Here is a 25,663-nt window from a genome sequence, read left to right on the forward strand (position 1 = left end):
AGCCCCTGCCTTCCTGGAGATTCGGCCACGAACCTAGAACTGCTAAAGAAAGCAAAACCAGCCTTTTGATTTTGAACGTTTTGTCTGTGAAGAAATGAAAAATATCTGAGGAGACAGAGAAGTTTACCCTGATTTCGACAATACACAGGTACGAGCACACCAAAGCATCACTTGGTACCTGATAACTGAGCACGTTGTTCATGCTCTGGGGATTGAACCCAGGGCCCCAGGCATGGCATGCGCTCCACCACTGAGTCACATCCCCAGGACCGATATGTACAATATTTGTGTTTTTATATATCAGTTTAAAAATTAAATTCAAAGAAAAAAGAAAAAAAAATTCAGACAGATATAGATGGTCCTTGTCTTATGGGGGGAAGGAAACTACCAAGAAGGAAGGAACCCAAGTGGCTATTGATGGGTGGCTGTATAAACCAAATGGGAGAGAGGGAAGATTACTGAGCTGTGAAGGGAAGGGAATTCCAACAGGGGCACAGCACGGGTGACCCTGAAGACTCACTGCGGAGTGGAGTTGCTGAGCCTGGGCTGAGGGGGTGGTCAGTGGTTAGTGGGTGCGGCTTCAGCTTAGGATGGTGACAGTTCTGGAGATGACAGTTGCAGAACAGTGTGAAAGTACTTAATACCAGTGGATTGGTCTCTCAAAATGGTTAAAACAGGGTCTGGGGTGTGGCTCTGGGGTCAGCATGTACTTAGCACATGCACAGCCCTGGGCTCAGTCCCTAGCACCACACGCACAAAAAAAAAAAAAAAATTTCAAAATGATAAATTTATATACATATTATATATAATGCATATATTATATATTTTACCGATATTTGAAAAATATAGCAAGAACATAAATGCTGGACTTCACAATTAAAGTTTAAGATTATTCCACAAAACAAAAACAAACGCCAATGTCCAAATCTCTCCCAGACCAATTAAGTCAGACTGCTGGGAGGAGGACTGGCATTTTCTGTGTCCAGATGGATTTCACAAGCAGCCGCGGCCCAGTGTCCCTCTTCTAGGGTTTCAGCACCTGGCTGGCTAGCTGGTTCTCCAGCCACTGACCTGTCCTGATGCTTGTAAAACATCTCCACAGGTCTGCCTCAGGAGGTGGACACTGACGCCTCTCCCCTCGAGTGAGGGCTGGACTTAGGGACTCACTTCTTACAGGGGGAAAACAACGGTGGGGAAGGAGGTGGGGGGGAAGGAGAGAGGAGGGGAGAGCAGGGCCGGAGGAAGGCGGGGGTGGGAGGGGGTGGGGGTGGGGGAGGAGTTGGCAGAGGAGGAGACCTGGCGAGATGAGGGGCTGTGGGACCAGGAAACAGGCACCGTGGCTTCTGGGTGGGTCTCCCTCAGACCCCTCACCCCGGGGCAGCAGCTTTCTTGTCATAAGAACATTCAAGTAGCCCAGGGTCCCCCACCGTCAGCCGTGTGAGGGATGCATCACAGAAGCGCATCCTCAAGACCCAGTTAAAACCTTCAGAGGTCAGGATGGTCACACGGGCAGCCCTGGGCCACAGCCCAGCCACGCCTCTCCCAAATTCCTGACTCACAGAAGCTGTGAGATGAAGACTGTTTGCTGACTTTACGGAGCGATCTGTTAGGCAGCAATAGATAACTAGCATCCATCCCCCTCTACACGCCACCCACCCACCCACCCGTCTGTTATTCGCCACTCGTCCATACACTGGTCCATTCGGTGGTCCACCTACCTGACCATCCATCCACCTGCTCTTCATAGAACACAGGGTCCAGCAAATGTGGGACCCATGAGAACATTTGTCAAATGAAGGAACCGAAGATTTCACAGACATGTGCTCTTTGTGTCTTGCTGAGATAGGTCCAGGGAGCCTCAAATAAGGCCCTGAATCACTGTGAAATGGGGCAGTACCTGGTCTGCAGAGCCACTCTGACCTCTAGGTGCCGTGGGCTACCTCCTGGGAGGAGCCCCCACCTGGATCCCGTTAGCCACCTTCCCTCCTGCTGAGAACCAGCCCCAGCTGCTCTCCCACATGCCCTCAAGCACCTTGGTATTTGTTTGACTCAAGAATCTTGTTTTGGGCTTTCGTGGAGGTTCAGAAACCTGGGCCAAAGGGAGCAGCCACAGGGGGGCCAAGTTCCTGTGGGGCAAAGACCCTCTGCCTCTACCCGAGCAGTCACACTCAGGCCTGGCCTGCCACCTGCTGTGTCCCACTCAAATGCTTGTCCAGCCTGCTCCTGTTTCACCCCAGGGGTCACCTTACCTGCTAGGCTCTCGGCTCTCTCATCTATGAGTGAGACAAGAGGACAGCACACACAGAGGGCCCCTCAGCGAGCAGCCCATGCTACTCGGGGTGCCTGCTGAGCTGCTAAGAAAAGAGCAGGGGACAATGACACCACAGTCCTCCTGCAGCTGGCAGGGCCTTGGGTGGCCCTCTCCTCCCCTCTGGCCCTGCTACTGGGCACTGGCTGCATCGCCTCCCTGCTCCTCTGACCGGCCTCATGCCCTCCCCACCTCCGGGCCTTTGTGCTGGCTGCTCCTGCCTGGAGCACTCTTGCCCAGATACCCAGGTGGCCACTGCTGCCCTCCTTCAGGTCTGTACCCAGGCGTCACCTTCTGCCTGGCTGAGCACTGTCTTCCAGTCTCACTAGCCCCCTTTTTGAATTTACTTCCCCACCATATTTCTCCTTCTAAAAACTCCATCTTTTCCCTGTTGGCTGTGTTTGTTGCCTGACCCCTTTCAGAACCCAGGCTGGGCAAGGGCCAGAGATGGGGTCTTGTTCCTGCACTGCTAGATCCCTGCCCTATCAGAGTGCCCAGGGCACAGGAGAGGACGATCAAGATTGGATGGGTGGTGGGTGGTGGATGACGGTAGGTGAGTGCTGCGTATGGGGTGGATGGATACATGGATGGATCAACAGAGAGACGGTCAAACTAAGAGGGGATCGAGGGAGCGTCTCCAGCAGCTTAAGTCAGCATGTGAGTTCTCCATTCTGGAGAAAGGATGGACTCCAGGGGCAGCCTCTGGGCTTTCCTGATGGAAAATGTTCTGTCCTTCCCGACTGTCCTTCCAGCTCCGACACAGTTTCCATGAGCAGTGAGATCAAGCTCCCTCCACGTTACCCAAGTTCACTGCTGCTCTTCCCCACGCGGCCAGGGCAGCGAGGGCACGTCTTTACTCTGTCCCAGCTGAACCAGGGGACAGAGAACTGGCAAGAGGTGGCTGGGTGGGGAGAGGTGGCCAGGTCACCTGTCCACCTTCAGCTGGGAGGGAGCTCTGAGGTTCTAGAAGTCACTGGGCATCAGAGGACGCAGGCCTGAGTCCGCTCCCCATGTTTCCAGAGTCCCACCCAAAAAGGAAGAGGAGACTCAGGCAGGAACCGCAGCGGGTGGAAGGTGACCCACAGGGGAGGGTGCTGGGGGGCACGTCCAGGGACCATTACCTCTACCCCATCGCATGAGGTCCCCCCAAAAGTTCACACCCGGGCCAGCACTGGGACACCCAGGGGCCTGTGAGGAATGCCCGGTGACAAACAAGAACCAGGGGGACACCAGCCAGGACTGAGCCCCTGTCCACTTCCATCTCCACTGGCCAGCGGGGGATGTGGGGTTCGGACCCAGTGGGGGGAGGGACCTGCTGTCCCCAGCCTCGACTTTTTTCTCCTGATGGCCTCAGAGAACTAGAAAGAAAGATGTGACAGTCAAATGGAGAGGCCTCTGTGTGCCCCTGGGACTCCTGCTGCCAGCTCCGTCCCTGGGGGCCAGTTCCAAGAGCTCAGCGGAGCATTTGTGGCCCCACAGATGCTCTTAATGAGGGGCATAAACCCAAAACAGTGGGCTCAGGGGAAGGAGGGACAGGGACGGCGGGGAGAGGGAGGAGGTCGCAGCACCCGCTCCCCTCAGAGGGTCCCCTGTGCTCCTGTGGGGGCAGTTTCCAGACTTGGGCCCTGAGAACACAGTCCCTGGACCCCAAGGCCCTATCCCGGGGAAGTGGGGCTGTGACAGGAGTCAGGCAAGGCCCTCCCAGTCTGGGCCCGAGCAGGACGCAGGTCCACGAGGCTCAGCGCCACCCAGCCGGGCCCAGGCTGCAGCAGCTGTGTGGTCTCCATGGCAACGCTGACGTCAAGGACCCGGCTGCTAAGGCTGCCTCCCGCCCAGCCACCAACCCGGCCCCACCAGCCCCAGCCCTGGGGCAGCAGCAGGGACCCTGTGGAGTCAAAGCCGCCCACCTGCCCTGGACTGGTGGCCAGAGGGGCCAGGTGTGAACGGGCCAGCCGGTCCCTGCTGCCCTCTTGCTTTCCTCGCCACCCAGCACTCACCGCCCCTTTGTCCTGAAACTGCCCCCTCCGGCTGCTAGGGTAACAGACCCGACTTCCTTTTCCATTTCCTGAAGCCCCCACCCAGGAACAGTCCACACTTAATAGGACGTGGGAGTGACCTGCCCACCTCTCCGTCTCCCTCCACTGCTCCACAATGAAGCCAGGGACGTGTGCAGCTCGCAAATGATCTCATAGCCCCTCGCCATGGCTGCCGACTGGCCTCCCCTGTCCCCAGTCCTCCTCTGCTGTACCACCTCTCAGAAGGCCTGTCCCACTCCCACCTGAACATCCAGCTGGCCGCTGGACTGTGGCTTCCTCATTTCCAGTTCAGCCAACTGTGGACCAAAGAAAAAACACACGTGCACTGAATAGAGACCTTCTTTCCCGTCCCGATTCCCTACACGATGCAGGAAAATGCTTGCTTTGAATCACAAGTGATCTTGACATGCTTTAAGTATGGGGCAGGATGTTGTGTTAGTCACTTTTGGTCACTGTGATCGTAAGACCTGCAAAGCAACGTAGAGGAAGAAACGTTTGTCACTTGTGGTTTCAGAGGCCTCCGTCCACAGTTCGGTATCTCTGGCCCAAAGTGAGGCAGGACTCGTGGCAGAGGGCACAGAGGAGGAGAGCAGCTCAGGACGTGGCAACAGGAGACGGAGAACTCTGCTCACCAAGGACAGAGTATAAACCCCAGTCACACCCCCGTGACTGCTCCTCCAGCCACGTCCCACCTGCCTACAGTAACCTGCAGTTATCCTGTGATTAGATTAGGGTGCTCATAACCCAATCATTTCACCTCTGAAAATTCTTGCATTGTCTCAGACCTCGCATCTAAACCATAGCGGATGGGAATAGGTCAGATGCAAACACTACACCATTTTCGTGAGACTTTAGCATCCCCGTGTCTCTGCATGCAGGTGGGTGGGTGGTGTCCTGGAACCATTCCCCACAGGCATGGAGGGACCACTGTACTTTTATTTTTAAAAATAGAATCGGGAGATGCCCGCCTTCAGTTGGGACTTAGGACCAGACCTGTGAATGTGACATCGGCAAGTCGGTGTGCTGGAGCCCACCCCAGGGCCTGGCAAGACTTTCTGCTTGGGATTCACTGGGACAGTCTCCTGGTGGCCTGGAGGCCTCCTCTCGTCCTCATGCCAGGGAAGGAGTTCTACCACTGCTGCCCCCTGCTTTATACAGAACCTGGAACGGAGAAAGGAATTGGGAAATTAAGGGAAAGAAACTGAGTCTCAAAGGAAGTGCCCCCAAATCACTGAAATGTAGAAAGCACCCAGGGAACATTGCAGCGCCTGAAGGACCTGCCCTTGACCCACAGGCCCCTAAAGCCATTGTAACCTGAGGGGTGACACCAAAGGCAGAAAATGGGCGGATATAAAATGACATAGATCCACCCTGGCTCCATGTCCAGTCCAGCCCCTGGAAACTGTCCCTCCACACCACACACTAATGGAGTGTGTCTCTCCCTCTGAGGAGGGCCCCCACTCTCCCTTGGATGTGTACTCCTTACTTTACCCCAAAGATGGCTCTCGAGATCACCCCCCATTCTCCCTTGAATACGTATTGACTTTCCTAAATAAACCCCTGTCTGTGCCTGTGATTGGCACGTGCCGGAAGTCTTTTCTGCTTGTGTACCAAGAAGTTCCCCTTCTATCCTGGGACTCCTCAGACCCTTCTTCAGAGACATCTCTTCTCTCATGGCAGAACCACACTGTCCCCAAAGCAGCCACAGGACACTCGTGGGAATTACTGAGCACACGAAATGTGGCTGCTCCCGACTCAGACATGCTGCGAGAGCAAACGTACACGAAGCTACAAACTTCAGCGAAGACTTGGCATGGAGGAGAGAGAGCCTGCAGGGTCCCAGGGTTTTTCACTGGTCTCAGGTTGGAATGCTAATACTATGGGTCAGTTAGGCTAAGGAAAGTACATCAATTCTGTTTCTTTTTACTTTTCAAAATGTGGCTACTAGTCGCTGGGCATGGTGGTGCATCTATAATCCCAGTGACTTGGGAGGCTGAGGCAGGAGGATCACAAGTTCAAGGCCAGCCTCAGCCATTTAATAAGGCCCTAAGCAACTTAGCAAGACTCTCTCCAAATAAATAATAAAAAAGCCTGGGGATGTGGCTCAGTGATAGAGCATCTCTGGATTCAATTCCTACTACCAAAAAAACCCCCCAGGGGCTGGGGATATTGCTCAGTTGGTAGAGTGCTTGCCTCGCATTCACAAGGCCCTGGGGTCAATCCCCAGCACCACACACACACACACACACACACACAAAAAATAATAATAATAACAACAACAACAACAACCCTCGCCACCAGGGGGATTCAGGGCCCACACCCCTGCCCAGATCCCCAGAAGCAGCAGGATTCTCTGAGGTTCCTTTTGGACTGACAACCCTCCCGCTCCCTGGCAAATCAGAAAGAATTTGCCATGTGTTGCGGGGTAGGCGGGTGGGGAGGGTCAGCAGGGGGCAGTCTTGCATTTCTGTGCTTAGGTTAGAGCAACGACAGTAGAGAGGTCTGTCTTAGGAGCTGGGCTGGGTCCCTTCCATCCTGTCCTCGTCCTCTGGGTCTGTGGGAAGGACCAACGGTACTTTGGGGAAGTTTCAACTGGGTCCTGACGGGAAGCCCGACTCCTCACTTTACACCAGGCCCCACAAATGGTGTAGCCAGCTCTGAGTCAGGCGATTCCAAATGGAAAGTGCACGTGAACCATCTGAAGACCTTGTCTGGGTGAGCCCCTGGCACTGCATTTCCAAAGAGCTCTCACGCGATAATAAGGCTGCTGGTTCCAGGCCCCACGTTGAAAAGCCAGGCCTGTGGGCCAGTGGTCTCAACCTGGCTGCAGAGGAGAGGCATCTAAGAAGCTTTCAAATGATGCCTGCCCAGGCCCCACCCCAGACCTCGTCAATCAGGGTCCCTCAGATAGAGCTCAGCCAGTGGTATGTTTTCAAGATCCACCCAGTAAACCGGGTGCAGTGGCGCACGCCTGAAATCCCAGCACCTCGGGAGTTCAAAGCCAGCCTCAGTGATTTAGCAAGGCCCTGAGCAACTCAATGAGACCCTATCTCTAAATAAAATATAAAAAGGGCTGGGGGTGTGGCTCAGTGGGTTAAATGTCCCTGGGTTCAGTCCTCTGTACACATAAGAAAACCCCAACAACAATAAAAATGACCCAGTGATTTCAATGTACACTGACCATCTCTTTGAGGGCAGCCTCTCTGAAACTTAACATGCACAAATCACCTGGGCACCTTGTTTGCTATTATTATTATTATTATTTTGGTACTGGGGATTGAACTCAGGGGCACTGGACCCACTGAGCCACATCCCAGCCCTATTTGTATTTTATTTAGAGACAGGGTCTCACTGAGTTGCTTAGTGCCTCACTGGTTGCTGAGGCTGGCTTTGAACTCGCGATCCTCCCGTCTCAGCCTCCTGAGCCTCTGGGATTACAGGCGTGCGCCACCGTGCCCGGCTTGTTTAATACAGACTCTGATTCAGCAGGTCTGAGTGGAACTGAGACTGCACTGCTCACAGACCCCACAGCATGCTGATGGGGCTTGTGCACAGGCCACGTTTGGAGTGACGAGGCTCTAGGCTTAATTCTTTTTCTGGTTAGCAGCATCAACGTTAGAGTGGGGACAGAAAGAAAAAAAAAAAAAGCCAGAACAGGAGTGTTCAAGGCCCCTTCCAAATCTAGATAGGGCACACTGAAAAGTGACACCAAGTCAGACGTCCCACCAGGCCTATCTGTGCAGGTTGCACACTGCCCAGGGCTGCCACATCCCAGGAGCCCCTTACATCCTGGGTTTGTATGTTTATCATGACGTTTCCAGCAGGTGGCAGTCGAGTGTTCTGAGGAAGGGATCCAGACACCAAGAGGCTTCATAAGGACGGACAAGGATGGCTGCCACAGGAGTCCTGAGGGCACAGCTCACCTTCCCACTCCAGATGCAGCTGAGGAGCTGCAGCCATCTTGTCATTTAAAAAGTCATTCTTTGGTGCTACTTTTTTTTTTTTAAGTGCCATTCATGCCACACAAAATAAACCATTTTAAAGTATGCATCTCGTGACAGTTAGAATATTCACAGTCGTACAAACACCATTTCCATCTAGTCCCCAAGCAAAACCCTATACCCACTAAGCAGTCTCCCCCAACCCCGGCCCCTGGCAAATGCCTACCTGCAGTCTCTACAGAGCTGCCCCTTCTGGAAGCTTCCTGTGGAAGGGTGTGCTGTGCTGTGCTCTGGGCCTGGCTTCCTTGGCTGCACCATGTTTCCGAGGCTCACTTGTGTGGTAGGTTGTATCAGTACTTTATTCCATTTTAGGACCAATATCTGTTCCTCGTGTACTTACCATTCTGGTCGATGGACATTTGGGTTGTTCCCCCCTGATGTCCTTTTAAAAGTCGTGGGGAACATGGGTGGTAAATTGCACACATCTTCATTGCAGGAGACACCCCGTCTCCAGGGTCAGGACAGGAGCATCTCCGTCATGCCCATGCTCCCTGACCCCTCCTGAGCTCCCTAGCAGGAGCCATATTGGTCCAATTAATCCATGACATTCCGTGACATTGTGTCTCAGTTGTTGGCTCCTCCCTCCTGTTCTGCGGAGGTCTCTTGTGTCTGTCTCTGTGTTGACTCCTTCTCCAGCTAATGAGGACATTCACGTTGTCCCCCTGTGACTCTCCCCTGGTGTTGCTCTGCTGTGGACATTTGAGCCCTTCCACTCTCTGGCTATTATAAATCGTGCTGCTGGGAACACTCTTGCTCCTGTTTGAGGGGCGGGTGGGTTCGGCTCTAACTGGGGTAGTGGTTACGGGGCTTCAGCAGGCTGCGTCCCACTGGCCGGGCTGAGCCGTCGCCAGCACCCACCCCCATCTCCCAACTCCAGTGCGAGACAGTTCTCAGGCTCCGGCACAGACCCTTGCAGCTGGGCCAGGGGGTCCTTCAGTAGCTACGGGGCTGGGCAGAACTCCCTGGTGACCATGCACCCTCTTGGGAGGTCTTTCAGTCCACACCTTCCTCTGTCCCCTAATGTGGTTAGTCACTTTTGTTACTTGGCCTTCCCCAGAAGCAGACAATGAGGTGAAGGCCAAGTACAGGAGGCTTGTTTAGGAAGTGGTCCCAGAAAACACCAGGGGAAAATGGAAGGCCTGGGAGGGGCGGGGGAGGGAGGGATGTCCTAACAAGACAGCCAGGGCAACTGGGGATTAACCCAGGGAGGGACTGGGAGCTGTCCACTCCTCTCCAGGAGCGAGTTGAGGGACCATTGCCCCACCTCCCATCTCTCATGGCCCAGGGCTGCAGCAGGGCCCAGGGGCTAACTCTGGCCCTGCTGTCTGCCTTCGGAAGAAGGCAAGAAGTGAAAGTCGCCTTGCCTGCCTGCCCACCTCCTGAGCCAGTCACCATATTGTGCAGCTTATACCTGCACCTCTCTGGGCTCTTTATCCATATGGTCCAAGCCCCGGGGCGGCTCATCCACTCACCAGCCATAGCAGACCTTCCCAGAGGCCTGGTCTATGGCCTTGACTGCTCGGCCTTGCGAAGAGACCCAGCCTCTCCTGGCTGCTACTCCTGGGTGAGTTCCAGGGGATCCTGTTAGTGTCTGCCTCAGAGCCATGCCAGGGGGCGTGAAGAGTTAGACCCGTGAAACCCCAGTACCTCCGGCAAGTGGTGGGTCCAGGTGCGCGCTTTGCTTAAGAATCGTGACTTTATAATCATTCCTTCTCCTCCGGGTAAGTCCCGGGCTCCTGAATATGATCAGTAAGACACGGTTCACCTCTCCTTCCCCTCTGGCCACGGTGTCCAGTGGTGCCCCTGGGAAACCCCTACCTGGCTGTGTGCATGTGGTCCTCTATGGGAAATGGGTCTTTGAAGATGCCACTCAGGATCTTGAGATGATGCCATCCCTAAATCCAGGGTCTAGCATGCCTGTAACCCCAGCGACTCGGGAAACTGTGCCAGGAGGATCACAAGTTCGAGGCCAGCCTTGGCAACTTAGCAAGACCCTGTCTCAAAATAAAATGCAGGGGCTGGGCTGTGGCTCAGCGGTCGCCTAGCACGGACGAGTCCCTGGGTTTGATCCTCAGCACCACATAAAAATAAATAAATAAAATAAAGGCATTGTTTCCAACTACAACTAAAAAAAATAAAAAATTAAAAAATAATAAAATGTAAAGAAAAAACAAAGAGCCGGGGACCGGCTGGGGATGCGGCTCAGCGGGTTCAATTTCAGGACAGAAAGAAAGAAAAAAGGAGAGGCCGCAGACCCTGGCCAAGAGGTGCAGGAAGTCAGGCAGGATGGCAGTGAGGCCACCATAAGCCTCGGAGGCCAGGAGCCACCAGCAGCTGGTGACAGGAGGAGCCTCCCGAGGAAGCAGGGCCTCTGCATCTGCAGGTCAGGTTTCTCCTCCAGGCCCCCCAGCTGGGGTAACCGCCAAGGCAGCCGCAGGTTGGTTGGTTGGTTTCAGGTAGCAGCAGTGCATGGGCTCACAGTCTGAAGGCTGAAGTCCTGACTCCAGCGAGCTTCCTGATGGCTGAATGAGGGTCTGTCTCCTGGGCTCCCAGCTCCGGGAGGTCACTGGTGACCCCAGGCCTGGGGCCACGTCCCTCCCGTTGAGCCTCCATCCTCACACGGCTTCTCCCCGTGCCTGCGTTCTCTCCTCTGTGCCCAATTTCCCTTGCAGAAGGACACCAGTCATGTCTCGTGGACCAGGTCCACCCTAGGCACGTCATTTTACCTTAGTCACCTCTTACAGATCCTGTCTTCAAACAAAGCCGCATTTTGAGGTAATGGGGGTTAGGACTTCAGTTCTCTGGAGGGGGGGAACAATTCATCCCCAGCAATTCCATACCCCAAGCTCACCCCCACCCCCCTGGCAGTGCCCAGTGTTGATGGGCTCTGGTTGTGGCCCACGCTTGCCCTGCTCCTGTCCCCTCTGGTGACTGGCAAGTGTTCTCTCTCTTCATGTGTAATGCCACCTCCTCCAGAAGCCACTGACTCCAAGAGGCCCACATAGGCCACCACCCATCCCTGTCATAGTGCCCTGTCGTGGAGTGTGCTGTGTGACAGTGTGACTGACCACTGCTCACCAGCAAGCCTGGACACCAGGCCCCTGGAGGGCAAGACCATGTTTCTTGATCTCCCCCCATCCCCCCACCCGGCTCCACTTCGTTTTAGTACCAGGGATTTGACCCAGGGGTGCTTTACCACTGAGCCACACCCCAGACCTTATTTTTCTTTGAGACAGGATCTCACTAAGCTGCTTAGCCTCTTGCTAGGTCACTGAGGCCGGCCTCAAACTTGCAATCTTCCTGCCTCAGCCTCCGGAGTCCCTGGGATGACAGGCATGCTCCACCACAACGGCTCTTGGTTCTTTTTCTAAGCTACTTTAGTCAAGTGTGATTGACGTGCAAGCAGCTGTACACATGGAATGTGTATAACTAGATGGGTCTGGAGATCGTATGCATATGACCCTGTCACCACAGTCTATGCCATAAACACGTGCATCCTCTCCAGAAGCTTCCTCTCGCCCACTTGATATTATTTTTCCACCCTAGGCTGGGTGGCAAGATCAGGTCAAGGGTCTTGTCATGGGTATGTGCACACAAGGCCTGTGGCTGGCCATGGTGAAGCCAAGGCCATCTAGGGCTCCTGCGGCCAAAGTCTCTTCAGACTGCAGCATTGGACTCCTCCCTGGAGAGGCCTGCCCCACCCTGCTGCAGGTCCAAGGCCCCCGACTCCCTCCCACAGTACCTGCATTCTGCGTCCCCAGAGCAGGTGCATGCTGGGAGGCTGGAACCCTGTTCTTACAGGGCAGGGCAAAGGCCTCCCAGGAGTGTGGAGGGGTGGGCCTTGGATTCCGCCTGGCTCAAGAACACTGGAGCATAGAGTTGCCTGGGCAGGCACGTGAAGGGCTGGAGGGAGAGCAGCAAGGGTGAGGGCCAGGGGTGGTAGGACAGACCAGGCTGAGCACGGGGCAGCGCAGACACCTTAATGAGATGGGAAACCTGCAGGATGACCGGTGTGGTAAGAGGGGTGGAAATAAAACTTCTCTAGTTGGACAAGTTGAGCCTGTTTCCTGAAGGCATCTGGGGGGTCTGTGGCTAATGGATGGGTCTAGGTTCTGTGGCCAGAGTCCTCCCCTAAACCAGTAGCAGGTGCTTGACCAAAATACAGAGTCCCAGGCCCATCCTGACCGGCAGGGTCACAAGATGCCCAGGTGGCTGGGGATGTGCTGGGCTAGGGCTTCCTCATGGCTCTGCTGAACAGCAGCAGAGGCCTGCGTCTATAGCACAGGCTCTCACCAGGTGAGTGATTGTGTCCCCTGGCAAAGTCTGGAGACTTGGGCATGCAGGAGTGTGGGGGGGTGGGTACTCGTGGCAGAGACCAGGGATACTGTTCAGCATGTCCTACTGAATAGCTCAGCTGTGCATCAAAGTCATGGGTCAAGGGTCAGGTGTTCAGGTTGAGAAGCCAGAGTCTTCATGGACGCAGGAGAGGGTGCCCTGCTACTGTCCTGGGCCTTGTCCCCCCTTGCCCAGCCCCCAAGCCACACAGAAAAGCCAGACGTGGATGAGTCACTTACAGTTTATTTTTGCCTGAAGTATTTCACATCTCTTTGTACACAGCTACGAGACAGAGTAGCAACCATCAGGAAAAGCGACAGTGCGGGGGGAGGTGGCATGTCTTGTTTCTTCTTCTTCTTCTTTTTTTTTTTTTTTCTTTTTAAAAATTTTTTTTGCTTCTGCTTCTTCCTGCACCGGAGTGCTGTGAAGTACGGAACCGGGGTAAGAAAGTCAAACCAAACAACGGAAAACAACAACAGAAAACGGAACACAAAACGGAACACACTCACACACGCACACACCGGAAAACCTGGCACGAAAATGAAGTAAGACTGAAACCCAATTTCTTTTTTTTTTCCTTTTTTAAAAAAATGAGGGCATAGTAGGGGGTAATAAAGTCTACTAGCAAAGTATAAAACGACAAAGCATGGTTTCCATCGAGTAAGATTAAATAGATATAAAACAATGACATCGACTGTGGGTTAGGTCTGAGGTGCCGGTGGGGGGACGTATTTGTGCTGAACCAACAGAAAAGGGAGCTGGGGGAGAGGGGGACCCCAAATAAACCATCACGGGACTGTCCTGTACAGTGAGGGCTTGTTAAGAAAAAGCCAACCGTTATAAAAGAAATGGAGGTTGTCTGTCTTCAGAACAGGTGTGGGGACAGGAACGTCTTCGCTGCAGTGGTCACGTTGATAGGGGTGGCTGGGCAGTCAGGCTGGCAGGGGCGAAGGATCTCTCTTCTCCCAGGAGACCATGCAGAGGCGGGCATGCGTGAGGGCCATGGGGGCAGGGACACGATGGCTGGGGAGGCCACAGGTCGCAAGTCCAGTAGGGGACAGGGAGGGACAGCAAGGGCTGCGGGGGGGTTGGGAGCTGTGGGTGGGAGCAGCTCTTCTACCAGGGAGGGTGGGGGCTAGAGCCCCTTCCAAATCTATGACAGGGGCCAGGAAAAGAACTCGGGCCTTAGAGGAGCAAGATTTGGTTACGGGGACCCCATTTCTTCTTCCTCCCCTGAGCCTGACCCCTACCCATGGGAAGTGGAGATGTCTGGAAATCAGGAATACACAGAGGCAGGAGGTGGGCAGGGAGCAGACAGACAGACGGGAGCATTAGCATACAGAATCCTTTACGAAAAAGCAGTTAATTTTCCAAGGAGGGTCTTTTTTTTGTCTTTTGTTTTTTTTTTTCTTTTTTTTTTTGTCTGTTTCCTTTAAAAAAATAACAATACTACCACTAACCCAACAGCTGACTGGTTCGTACAGTACTACACGCCAGGGGGTGGGGAGGGGTCAGACTTCATAAATAAGAGCAGGTCCCAGACCCGCAATTTGTCAACATTTCTTAAATAGGTGCATTATTTAAATCTTATGTACAACAAGAACCACTTTGCATAGCAATGGTGAGGACACAGGACGGGTGCGATGACGTGACTGGTCTTGTCTGACGGCAGGGGCGGATCCCACTCCGCTTGGGCCTCCAGGAGGAAAGCTTCCTGGGCTGGCGAGATGGCAGCGTCCCAGTTGACAGTGACGTTCCCACACGGCATTAAACACAGAGGCAAAGAAAATCCACCAAGGGCCCCTGGCCGCCCCTTCCTGCCCCGCTGAAGCTCCTCTTGTTGCCACAAAGTCCGCTTTAGATCAGGTCAAGGTTCCGATTATGAAGCTAAAAGAATTAGGCGGGGCGGGCGTGCTGTGGACCCCTCCCCCGCCCCAGGCTCCCCCTCCACCCACAGCGGGTGGGACCCAGGACCTGCTGCCCTAGGCTATTAGTCAAGAGTCGCTGCTGCAACGTCCCTGCCACCGCCGAGCTTCACCAGGCTTCTGTGTAGCGGACGTCCACCTCCTTCAGATTAGGAAGCTTGGCCTGTGGACAGCAAGGGCGCAAGGGGGTCCCTGTCGGTCACACATGCCACTTGGGTCTGGAACCAGGTGGCATGGAGCGCCACCCTGCCCTCGCTCAGACTCTGCAGGCCGAGGTGGGTGAACCAGCTCTGCCACTCACTGGCTGCCTGACCTGGAGCAAACCATGGCCTCTCTGGCCCCGGCTTCCTCCGCGTGGCAAAGAGGTCCAGTCTCAGGCTGGAAGGACGGTGCTAGGGGTGGACTATCCTGGGGCCTCCCACTGTCTACTGCTGTCCACCCGCCCCGTTACCAGGCCGTGGGTGGGAAGATGGAGTGGGCCATGGTAGTCCCAGGTGTGAGGCGGGGGCGCTCCCCCTGGACCTGGGGCATCATGTGACCCCACCTCTCCCTCTCAGCGCAGCTTCCACCTTTCTGTTCTGTGGCCGACTCTTCTTGTTTCTATTGGGTTTTTTTCCTAAAAGTTTTCACTGTACAGAGGCAGCTGCCCCCTGCCTTCCTGCCTACCCAGCCTCCCTGGGCCCTGCCACCGGGAGGCACAGATGCGTGCACACCCACGAACACACGCGCACTCAGGAGACTCCTGGCCACCACGCTCCCGCACTCGGCAACCCGGGGCCCCGCTGCCGGGCAGGGCGGCTTGCTGGGCCTGAGTCGCCAGGCAGTGTGGGAAGACACGGAAGCCAAGCTTTCCAGACCAGGCGGCCCACAGAAGAATCTAGATTTCCAGGTTCTCTCCCCAAACAGGAAGATCAGGCCAGATGGGCAGCAAATCACGTGACTCTGCCTGCCTAGCCAGCGCACAGGCCTCCTGCTCTGGGTCCTCAACACTGAAGCCAGCTGAAGTCCAGAACCACCAGGTTGGCACCATGCTTTTCTTGTGTGAAAATAAAAACTTGAAGAAGCAACTTTCCCCTTGAGCAGCCTTTTGGGCCCCCTGCACCCCCTGCAGGGCACAGAAGCACAGGACTCTGGGCACGTGGATGCAGGGCACTTGGGGCTGCGTCTCAGGCTGTGGTGAACAGGGAACCCTGGGCGGGGTGAAGGCACACAACTAGCTCTGGCAGGCATGGGGCCCTGGCGCCGCAGCCCTCCCCAGCCAGGGTCAAGGTCCACGGCCCACTGGGCAGCACAGGGAAGACTCAGGAGTGGGGTGGGTGAGGCTTGGTGGCCGTGCCCCCGCCCTTCCCGTCCCCTGCCTCCTCTGTGTGCTCATCTGGATGCTCTAAGCCCCTCTCTGCTGGCCGTCCCACCCCTCTTGCTGGTCCCTTTGAGCCCTTGCTTGCCAGGACTGAGTGTGCCTTCTGGGCAGAGGTCCTGGCAGCCACACCCTGGTGTCCCTTCCCAACAGGGGCCTGGGGGCAGTGTACTCGCCAGTGTCTGGGGCTTGACCTGAATGAGCCCTGGCTGTGGAGGTCTGCTGCGCAGGAGGCAGCCACCAGAAGGGGCCACCGGAGCCTGGCTGGAGGCGGGCTTGGCCACGGCTGCTGGAGGAGTCCCTCTAAGAGGCTTCCAGTGCGGCTTGCGGGTGCCACCTGTGCCTTCTGGCCTTCAGACGCGGCCCACACTTCCTAGGGTGCCAAGCGCTGGCCTCACCTGCTCCTTCTGGAGCCGCTGGCCCAGGCCAGGACGGTGGCGAGCCTGCACAGTTGGCAACTGCCTGCCAACTCCCCGAGCAGCTCTTCCCAGAGTGCCAGCACTTGGGTCCTGCTCCTGCGTCCAGGGTTCTGTTGCCCACGCGTCCAGCCAGGAGCCCAGTTCCTCAGCCGATGGCACTCGCCCTGTGAAATGCTCTGCCTGCTTCTACTCTGGCTCCCACACAAAACAAGCTGTTTTCCACACAAGGGCCTGAACAGGCTTTGAAAGCATAACTTGGCACCCTGCGAAGTGCCCTTGGAGGCTTTCTGCTGAGTGGACGGAACCCAGAGGCCTCCTGCAACTTGCCAGGGCTTCTTCACTGGCCGTGTCGGTTCCCCTTCTAGCTCACTTGCAAGTCAGGTTTGCCTTCTCTGCCTCAGGGCCTTTGCATTTGCTCTTTCTCTTGCCCTGGGCATACCTGATTCTGTATCTTTTGGGTCTCAGTATACATGGCCTCTTTGAAGGGATCGTTGCTGGTCCCCCACACCAGTGGCCTGCCCTATTCCCGGTCTCCGCATGCCCTGCTGGTCTCCTCCTCACCAGCCCACCCACCCCACCTGCCCTTGATGCTCTCCTTCACCTGCTAATGTAACGGCCCCTTTACTGGAGAAGCAGCTCTAAGCACCGACAGGTGACTGCCTGCCGCAGGGGGGGGCGTTTACCTTCAGGTCCTCGTAGGTGTCGGCCGAGAGCTTGGTGCTGTTCATGTTCAAACTGCAGAGACTCTTCATGGCTGCCAAGGCAAGAGACAGAGCTGGGCCTGCGGGAGGAGCCCCCTGCAGACGGGCGGGGAGCTGCCCCAGGTGGAGTCTACACCAGGGATCCCCAGAGCTTGCCTGACATACCCTGGACCTGCGCAGGAGGCTGGCCCTTCCCCACGGGCAGCCAGGACGCTCTCTGGGAGGTGCAGGCTCAGAGCCGCTCCCCAAGCTTGGTGTGAGTCATGTGGGGATTTGTGGGGACACAGGTCCCTTGCCCATTCCCAGAAATGCTGAGGCTGGGACAGGTCCAGGAATCCTCATGGCCCATCAGACACCCTTTCCCATATGATTCTGAGGAGCACAAATCCCACCCCTGCCCCCTGCCTCTCTCCCCAGCCCTGCTGCCACACACCATCTGAACCTGCCCAGATCTTGTGGGGTTGTGACCAATGCCCAGAGCATCGCCTTCCGGGCCACCTCTTACCATCTCTTGCCACATCTATAACCTACCACCTCTCTCGAAGCTTTCTCTGGTCCCCTGCCTGCTGAGCCAGGGGCCAGAAAAGGGAAAGCCAGTCAAATGCAGATTTCCAGGCTCAATACCCCCAAGATTACAGTTCATTAGGCCAGGGTCAGGGCACGGGGATCTGCATTCCAGGTCCCCTGAGGCCCCTGAGGCTCTTGTGTTGGGCAGCGCTCCTCAATCTGGAATGGGCCTGGCAGTGGCCTGGGCACCTGAGTGCCAAGCAGTCTCTGTGGGGAGGGTTGGGCTGGACTCCCTCCTGATTTCCTTCTACTAACTATAGGCTCCATGAGGGCACAGACTCTCTAGTTCCCACAGGTGCTTGGCAAAGAGCAAGTGAGCTTATACAGTGGATGCCAGTCATTCAGCACAGTGTGGGAGTACACGGCCCTCCCCACAACCCTGAGACTCACAGCTGAGGGCCAGCAGGCCGGCGTCGGTGACCGGGGTCTCGCACAGGTTCAGCACCTGGAGCATGGTGAGGTGTTCCGACAGGAGCCGCAGGCCGGCGTCTCCAAACTGTGGGCAGAGACACTCTCAGCCCACCCCAGGACCCCAGGCTGGGGAAGAGCTGGGGGGGGGTGGTGGGGGCTGGAGCTGCTCTATGTCCCTCCAGGGAATCTGATGTCTGCCTGTCCTGGTTCAGATCCAGCTTCTGCTGGGGACTGGGGACCGGGGCCAGGTGAGGGCCCTTCCTGGAGTCGGTTTCAGTGTCAAGGAGGCTCTGAACTCAAGTGACCCTCAAGCTCCCAGCAGCACCTGCTGGGCAGGACGGTGGCAAGGGTGGAACAGGGTCCAGAGGGCATGGGAGCGGCATGCTCCTCTTCTGTAAGATGAGGTGGTGACAGAGCCTGTGCTTCCCAGGACGGATGGTGAGCTCAGCAGGTGAGCCTGGCGCAAGGCCGAGCAGAGGGCACCCAGCGATGTCCTGTGGGAAGCAGCTCAGGAGCTCCCTGTGAGCCCCCTGCAGCCACAGACCTGCTTCCTGTCTCAGCCCAATCCCCACCAGCCTCATGCTCTGCATGTCCTCGTCCTGGGCCTCAGTGTTCCTAATTGTGAAACAGGCCACTGGGTTTGTAGGCCCTCAACTCCTCCCACCTGCGGAATGGCACCAAGTTGGAGGAAGAGGGTGGTAGCTGGGCCCCATGGACACAGGGAGCACAGGGCAGGGAGGGGGCAGGGTGAGGAGGGTGTGGGGTGAGGGTGCACACCTGAGTGGACCACAGGTTCAGCTGCTTGAGAGAAGGCAGTTTGATGAGGTGCTCAGCGCAGGCACTGGTTACGTTGGTGAAGGCCAAACTGAGGTTCTCCAGGTTTCCAAAGGAGCCCGAGCTCAGCAAGCGAGCCAGGTCAGCGTCCTGCAGAGGGTGGTGGACTTAGGGCAGTGCTGGGCCACCTGGAGCTCCCCAGGCCCTGAGGAGCTCCCTGCCTCTTCTCCCAGAACCTCACGTTCCCTGGCTCTGTGGAGAGGGCTCTGGGCTGCAAAACCTGGGGCTGAGGTGATGGTGGGAGGGGCGCCTCCACCTGTGCATGCCGCTGCAGGAACAGGTGAGGCCTTGCGTGTGACTCACATCCTGAGTCACCAGCTCCGGTGCTCCAAGGCCACACCCATCTTATGATGTGGGTGCATGCCCGTATGTGTGCATGTGCATGGGCCTGGCTAGCTGCTGTGCTCCCACATGCAAACACCGAAGCGCCCAAGCACGCGCTCCACCCCTTTCCCCTTTCCCCTTTCCCCTTTCCACTATCCCAAGTCTCGGTGGCTGCCTGAGTTAATGCTGATCTCCCTGTGAAGATAAGCAGGGCCATGTGGAACTTCTGGAAGGATCTTAAAGGGAGGCCATGACTAGAGTGGAATAATCGCATGCCTGGAGTGTGGCAGATTTCTTGGTTTGAGACAAACCATGAGTCAAGGACAGCGGGGCAGCAGGTCAGAGGAAATACGCTCCCTGAAGACTCTGGAGAAGGGGAGTGGTGACACCCAGACCTCACAGGGTTGTCGTGAGGAAGAACAGTATCTGGCATTCAATGCCCAAGGGACATTAGCTCCTAACCACTATCGCCACCACAACTGTGACAGTCTCACTAACATCACCGACATCCTCAGCTTTTTATTTGTTGAACCCAGGGCTTCACACATACTAAGCAGGTGACCTACCGCTGAGCCACGTCCCCGATATCACCAGTAATGTTTATCACAGATTAAATTTCTCTTCTTGGTTTTCATTTCTCTCCCTGCAACCCACTGACCCCCGGAAGAGCTGGCCTGCCCCATGCCAGGGGGTCCTTTCCACTCTCCCATGCCATGAGCAGGTGTCCACCACTCCCCAGCAGGGTGGCCCCCGCACAGCCTCCCTCCCCGGCCCTGCAGAGAGCCAAACCCACTCACCGTGGACTTGGAGGGCAGCGTCAGTCTGGTGGGCCCGCCTTTCCTTTGCTGCAACAGAAGCCAGACTGGTCAAGCCCTGTCCCTCCACTTCCACCCCGGTTACCAGCCCTGGTGGAGCTCTGGCTCTGCTCCCAGAGCAGAAGGCAACCTGAGCTACCATGAGCACAGGCGCCACCAATCCAACTCTTGCTGGGGCCACTGTTGACGAATCCTACTGGGGGACCTGGAAGAGGTGGAGGAGCTGTATCTCAGTTCCTGGTCCCAGGGCCGAGGGGACTGGGTGTGTAATATCCTCGCCCAGAACCCACTGGGTGAGGGCGGCTCAAGACCAGGGGCATCAACCCCCTGTCACTTCCCCCGCTTCCAGCAGCTCATGTGGCTGCCCGAGGATACAAAGTCCATTGGAAAAGAGGCCCAGGTGCTGGCATTTTGGATATTGGCCATGCACAGAAGCAGAAGGAAGCTGGGCACGGGAGGTTGAGAAGGAGCCAGTCCTGGCCAGGTCGGGTATGAGTGTCTGACTTCTGGCCACTTGCTTTACCTCTCTGTCCACCTGGGAAGTGGCTGGTGTAATCACGACCTCCCTGGGTTGGAGACCCAGGCGGGATGGCGGAGACTCACCAGCTCCTTCAGCTCCCGCTGCCGGTCGCACAGCTGCTCGTACATGCGCTTGCCCACGTCTGTGCTCTCCAGCGTGGAGATGATCTGCAGCTGCGTGTCGTTGTTGTCGATGATGTTGTACTCCAGCATCAAGCACAGGATCTGGGGAACCAGAGGGGCACTGAGGGCAGGGTCTCCGGGGTGCAGAGGCTGAGCCCCGCCACCCCTGGGAGGGTCTGAGAGAAGCCGTGCACATGGAGGGCTCCCTGAGAGCTGGCACGCTGCTCTCCTCGCACTCCTGGCTGTGTGGTGCTGGGCAGACCCAGCCCAGCTCCCGGCCAGGACGGCAGGGAGCAGCGTCCATGCAGCTGTGTGCAGGTGCGTCCTCGGCAAACGTGCCCAGGAACGAGGCACGCAGGACCCCAGGGCTGCCAGGAAGCAAGAACAAGCCGTTTCTCTCCCTGGCCCAGAGTGCGGCAGGAGAGGGCCCTGGGCACAGCCGCAGAACACACTTCCCAGTGCCTCCTGCACTGGTCAACTTGGATAGCACTGCCTCTAAGACCCTCTTTCCAGTGACCTCCCCATTGCCAAGGGGAGCCCATCTGACCAGCCCCTCACAGCCCCTCTTGCCTGCCTCCCGTCTCCCGGCTCACCCTCTCCCCACCCCACCTCAGCCCCCACCACAGGTGTCAAGACCAAATCTGGATTCCTCACCAGACCCTTGGGCTCCTAAAAGGCTAAGCAGGTCCAGCTATCCTGGCCTCCAATAAGCCTCTTTCTGCCATAGGGCCTTGGCACGGGCTGTCCCCACAGACTGGACCCTCTGTTCCTGTCACCCTGCTAATGCCTCCTTGGTCCTACACTTCACCATAACCTCTAGTCCCATAGGAAGCATGTGGATTTAACACCTGCAGTTCTCTAGGCTCTTCCCACTGAGAGATGGCGTCTAAGTCCCATAGCCTTGACCAGCAGGTCGCTTGGCAACTCAGGTCTGAGGGGTCGAACGTGGCAGGCGTGACACTGCCTGACTTAGGAGGCTACGTTAAAAAGCAACATGGCTTGGGCCTGGCTCCTCCTGAACGTTGCTATGGGAGTCCCAGGCTTCGGGGACTTTGTGCTGGTGGTGGGAAGCAGGGGACAGGCCACACAGGGAGAGGCTGGGGAGTCCTGCCGCTCCAGTCTTGCTTCCCCTCAGGCCAGGGAAACAGGCTGTGGAGAGGACCCAGCCCAGCCTCCGTCGAGTGGCCTCGTGAGACCCCAAGCGAGCACTGCTTAGCTGAGCCGAGCCACCTCCAGATCACGGTTCTAAGCCCCCTCTGGGGTTGTGCTGCGTGGCCACAGAGGAGCAGGCTGAAACTCCCCGGTCTCTCTGACCAACATGCTGGATCACAGCGGAAATAAAACACTGACCCAGAGACGCGCTGAGCTCAGCAGGGTTGGGCTGCTCCTGCTTCACCCTGGTTTCCCCGTGCTCTGTGACAGCTCCTGGCTCCTGGGAGCCCGCCAACGCGGACGAAGGGCCAGGCCAGCTCCTTACCTCCACCATGGTCTGGTTCCCCCTCAGCGCCAGGAGCATGCAGGGGCCCAGCTTGTTTTCCGCCAAGGAGAGCAGAAACTTTTTGGTCTTGTAACAGGAGCCCATGAGGATGTGCACCTGCGAGGCAAGAAGGCCCAGGTGACGGCAGGGCCACCAAAGGAGGGGCTGTGGCCCCCAGTGCTGGCTCCTGCCTGCTGGGAGGAAGGGAGGAACCCGGAGCCATTGAATGGATCCTCCCGAGTGCTAAGCAGAAAACTGGATCTTCAATGACCACCACACTCTCCCTGGGGATGCATGGGGCCCCTCCCAAAGAGGACAGACCTTAAGGACGTTAGGCTGAGCAAACAAGCAGGAACAGAAGGACAAATGAGACCACTGTGTGGGGCTGGGATGGGTGTGTTCCCAGAGGCAGACGTCAATAGTCTCAAATGGTAACTCTTGTTAAAGTCCCTCTCCAGTGCCCAGGGGCTGTGCTGGCATTCCATTCTCTGAATTCTTAGCACTGTTGGACCCAGGTGGAAATCTGGGGGCAGCCTCACTTGGGGAAGCACTGGACAGCTCCCACACCTGGGGCAAGTTGTCACCCACTCTGCTTCCCCGCCAAGTCCCCATGAGCTGGAGTGTTGAAGGAGATGCCCACCCCACAGGCTGAGAGCTGGGAGACCCGCTCCCCCCCATGTGCTCCTGGTCTGTCTGGTGTTTTGGGGAGGTGTCCACGGCAGGGGTCCCCAGGCCATGGAGTTGGGGGAGGAGAAACCTCGCCTCTTCCCCACTTCATGCAACAGGCTGGGAGGCAGCCTGATCCAGGGGACACTGCCGTCCCTGCGTTGCCATGAAGCACCCCATTTCCACCCGGTGGTGGCCGCTTCCTTCCCTGCGCCACCACTAACAACTCGGGCACACACACGGAGGCGCTGGGTCAGGCTGCCAGCTCCCTGATTCTCTCACGCCGAGTCCCTGCATCAAGGGCGGGGAGCACTGTGTTGCCATGGTGAAGCTGTGACATCAGAGGCCAGAGAGAGGCTGCGAAGAGCAGAGCCTTGTGAGCATGGGTGGGCGGCAGGACAGGTTTCTGGGGTGCAGGGCACTCGGAAAGGAGTCCTGCAGCAGTGAGTGGTGGGGAGGGAGCCTGAGAGAGGGGCCCAGGGCAAGCCCCTCTAGGGCGGCCTCAGAGGCAGCACCTCGGCTGTCGTCACTGCACCAAGTCCACTGCAGTTAGCTGTCTGCCCAGTCCACAGGCTGTCAGCAGAGGGGACAGCAGCCATAGGCAGCAGCTAGGAGCATGGCTGTGTGGCCTGCCTCACCCAGCATCTTGTCACCAGTGTGCCAAGGACAGGCTTACAAAGAAGGCCTCAAGCAAGCTCTGAACCTCTCTGGGCCTGTTCCAACCCAGGTGTAGAGTGACAGGAATGCTGAGCAGATGAACAAGGGTGGTGTGTGAGGGTCCGACAGGGTGCAGGGGGACACCGGGGGCACCGTGGATGCAGTCCTGAGATGGGAAGAGCCACCCCGACCTTGACCCCTCTCTGCAAGGACTAAAGGAGTCTGTGGGTTTGAGTGCCTTCCGGGCGCCATGCGCTCAGGCCTCTGCCATAAGCTCAAGCAACTGTGGGGCCTGGGCGATAAAGGCTGTGGCCATTGGTGGCCTCATCTACTATCAGGGTAAAGGTAAGGTTCCTCCTCCCAGAGCCAAGTGACACAGGCAACGCTGAGCTCAGGTAAGGAGCGAGCAGGTGACCACTATCAGCACTGTTTCTGCAGAGGTCTTCCTAGACAGGCCACAGAGGGCTTGGGGCAGCTACTCTACTGGTCAGGAGGGGCAAACCCTGTGCCCAGCGCAGCTCCGCAGAGCCTGGCACTACATACCATGCTGGCAAACAGCTCCCCGTCATCGTCACAGGCCACCCCTCCAGGGCTGTAGAGCTGAAACCAGCCGTCCTTGCCAGCCCGCACGCTGAGCAGGCAGGAATGCACCTGCGGCAGAGAAGCAAAGGGTCAGCCTCCCGTGGCGGGACCTCAACACCCGATCCACAAGGCAAGTGCCAAGGCACAGCAAGACCAGCAGGCCTGAGACTCCCAGCTGGAATACCTTTGGAGAACAGAGGTCCCCACACCCCAGGGAACGCCAACTGCTACATCAGTTCCCTGGGATGGAGGCCGGGGCCAGCCACACAGCTGACAGCCAGCCAGGCTCGGCCTCCTCAGCTCCCTTCCCTAGGGCTCCTCCAGGAGGGCTGCTTCCTTCCTCCCTCTGCCGGGTCTCTGCCCCTCTCCCTGCCAGCCTCTGACTCTTCCCTTGCTCTCTGCCCCCCTTTCTGTACCTCTCTTGTCGCGGTCCTGGGGCAGTCTCTGTCGGCCTCCTTCCCCACCACTGTGGTGTTCCCTGCTTTCAATTCCCGCCCTCTCCCTCGGCCTGGGCCCCTGCCATCCTCCTCATGAGGGCTCATCTTTGCTCCTTCTCCACTGAAGGGTCTTTGTCCCAGGCACCCAAAGCACGACCTCAAATTCCTTCCCGGCGCTGTGTGTGCCTCCGTGAGCATGGGTGGGAGGAACTCCGTCCATTCCAGTCCCACACGAAGAGACAGGGACACGGTCACCCCCACACAGGCCTTTGCCCTCCCTCCCCGTCCTCAGCTGGAGAGGGCCTGATCAAATCCTTCAAAAGTAAGGACGACCTGCTGCCGGGAGTCACTCGCAGGTGTCACGGTGGGCACAGCCCCCCCACAAGTAAACCAAAGCAAAGGCAGCAAGCATCCACGCCGCCCTCCGAGCTGGCAGAACCCAGGCTGACGTGCCCACTTCCCAGAGTCACAACAGGGTATGAAATGCTAACCAACCAACACGGCCAGGAACTCAAAGGACGACAACTTGGGCCTCATTCAGGAGGGGGAAAGCCGGGAGGGGAGAGGGAGGAAAGAATAAAGGGAGGAGAGACGGAAATGGGGAACAGCACAGAAAACCAAGAGGCCAAGAGAAGAGGGCCACAGGGCAGGCGCACGAGCAGAGCGCCTTCCTGTGGCCGGTCCCTGGCCTCAGCATGGCACCCTGGCCTGGCACTGGTCCTCCCACAGCCGCTCTGCCTCTCCACGCTTTCGTCCTCATAAGTCTGTTTGGACACAGGGTCCCTTCCCAGGAGGGCTCTGAGACTGTTCTTACAAAGTGAGTGACTTGGGGTGATATACCCCAGATGACTTGGGCTCCAGCTCCTTAAAAGCTCCTACCCACAGCGAGGCCCTAAGCAACTTGGCAAGACCCCGTCTCAAAAAAAAAAAAAAGACAGTTGACGTCATGGCCGTCTGAGGCCTTGCTCACACACAAGTGCTGGGACGAAGTCTACCTGTCCCCAGAAGCCTAGCTTTGCTGAGGCCACATAAACATGTGGCCGTTTATGGAGGCCTTGGCCACCATGCCCAGGAATAAAACCTGGCTCGGATTCCCCCTGGGCCAGCCAACTCCTGGAGCAGCAGCCCTGGACAGGACCCCAAGCCGCCTGGGGACTCAGCCCGCCCCT

General features: G+C 57.1%; 1 protein-coding gene across 3 annotated transcripts in view; it reads right to left on the bottom strand.

The window, feature by feature from the left end:
- Window positions 1-12,907: 12,907 nt before the first annotated feature.
- Window positions 12,908-25,663, bottom strand: part of LOC107150872 (c-Maf inducing protein) — a 199,920-nt gene continuing 187,164 nt past the window's right edge. For all 3 annotated transcript variants that reach the window (XM_048792682.1, XM_015496024.2, XM_048792683.1), the window contains 8 exons: window positions 24,019-24,126; window positions 22,153-22,269; window positions 20,637-20,777; window positions 20,016-20,063; window positions 18,838-18,984; window positions 18,040-18,145; window positions 17,065-17,135; window positions 12,908-14,768 (listed from right to left, as the gene is read on the bottom strand). In XM_048792682.1, coding sequence (XP_048648639.1) covers window positions 14,715-14,768; window positions 17,065-17,135; window positions 18,040-18,145; window positions 18,838-18,984; window positions 20,016-20,063; window positions 20,637-20,777; window positions 22,153-22,269; window positions 24,019-24,126 — 792 coding nt within the window. In that variant the 3' untranslated portion in view covers window positions 12,908-14,714. The remainder of the gene's footprint in view (window positions 14,769-17,064; window positions 17,136-18,039; window positions 18,146-18,837; window positions 18,985-20,015; window positions 20,064-20,636; window positions 20,778-22,152; window positions 22,270-24,018; window positions 24,127-25,663) is intronic.

The sequence above is a fragment of the Marmota marmota genome, unplaced genomic scaffold (assembly GCF_001458135.2).
Source record: "Marmota marmota marmota unplaced genomic scaffold, marMar, whole genome shotgun sequence".
Classification (NCBI taxonomy): Eukaryota; Metazoa; Chordata; class Mammalia; order Rodentia; family Sciuridae; genus Marmota; species Marmota marmota.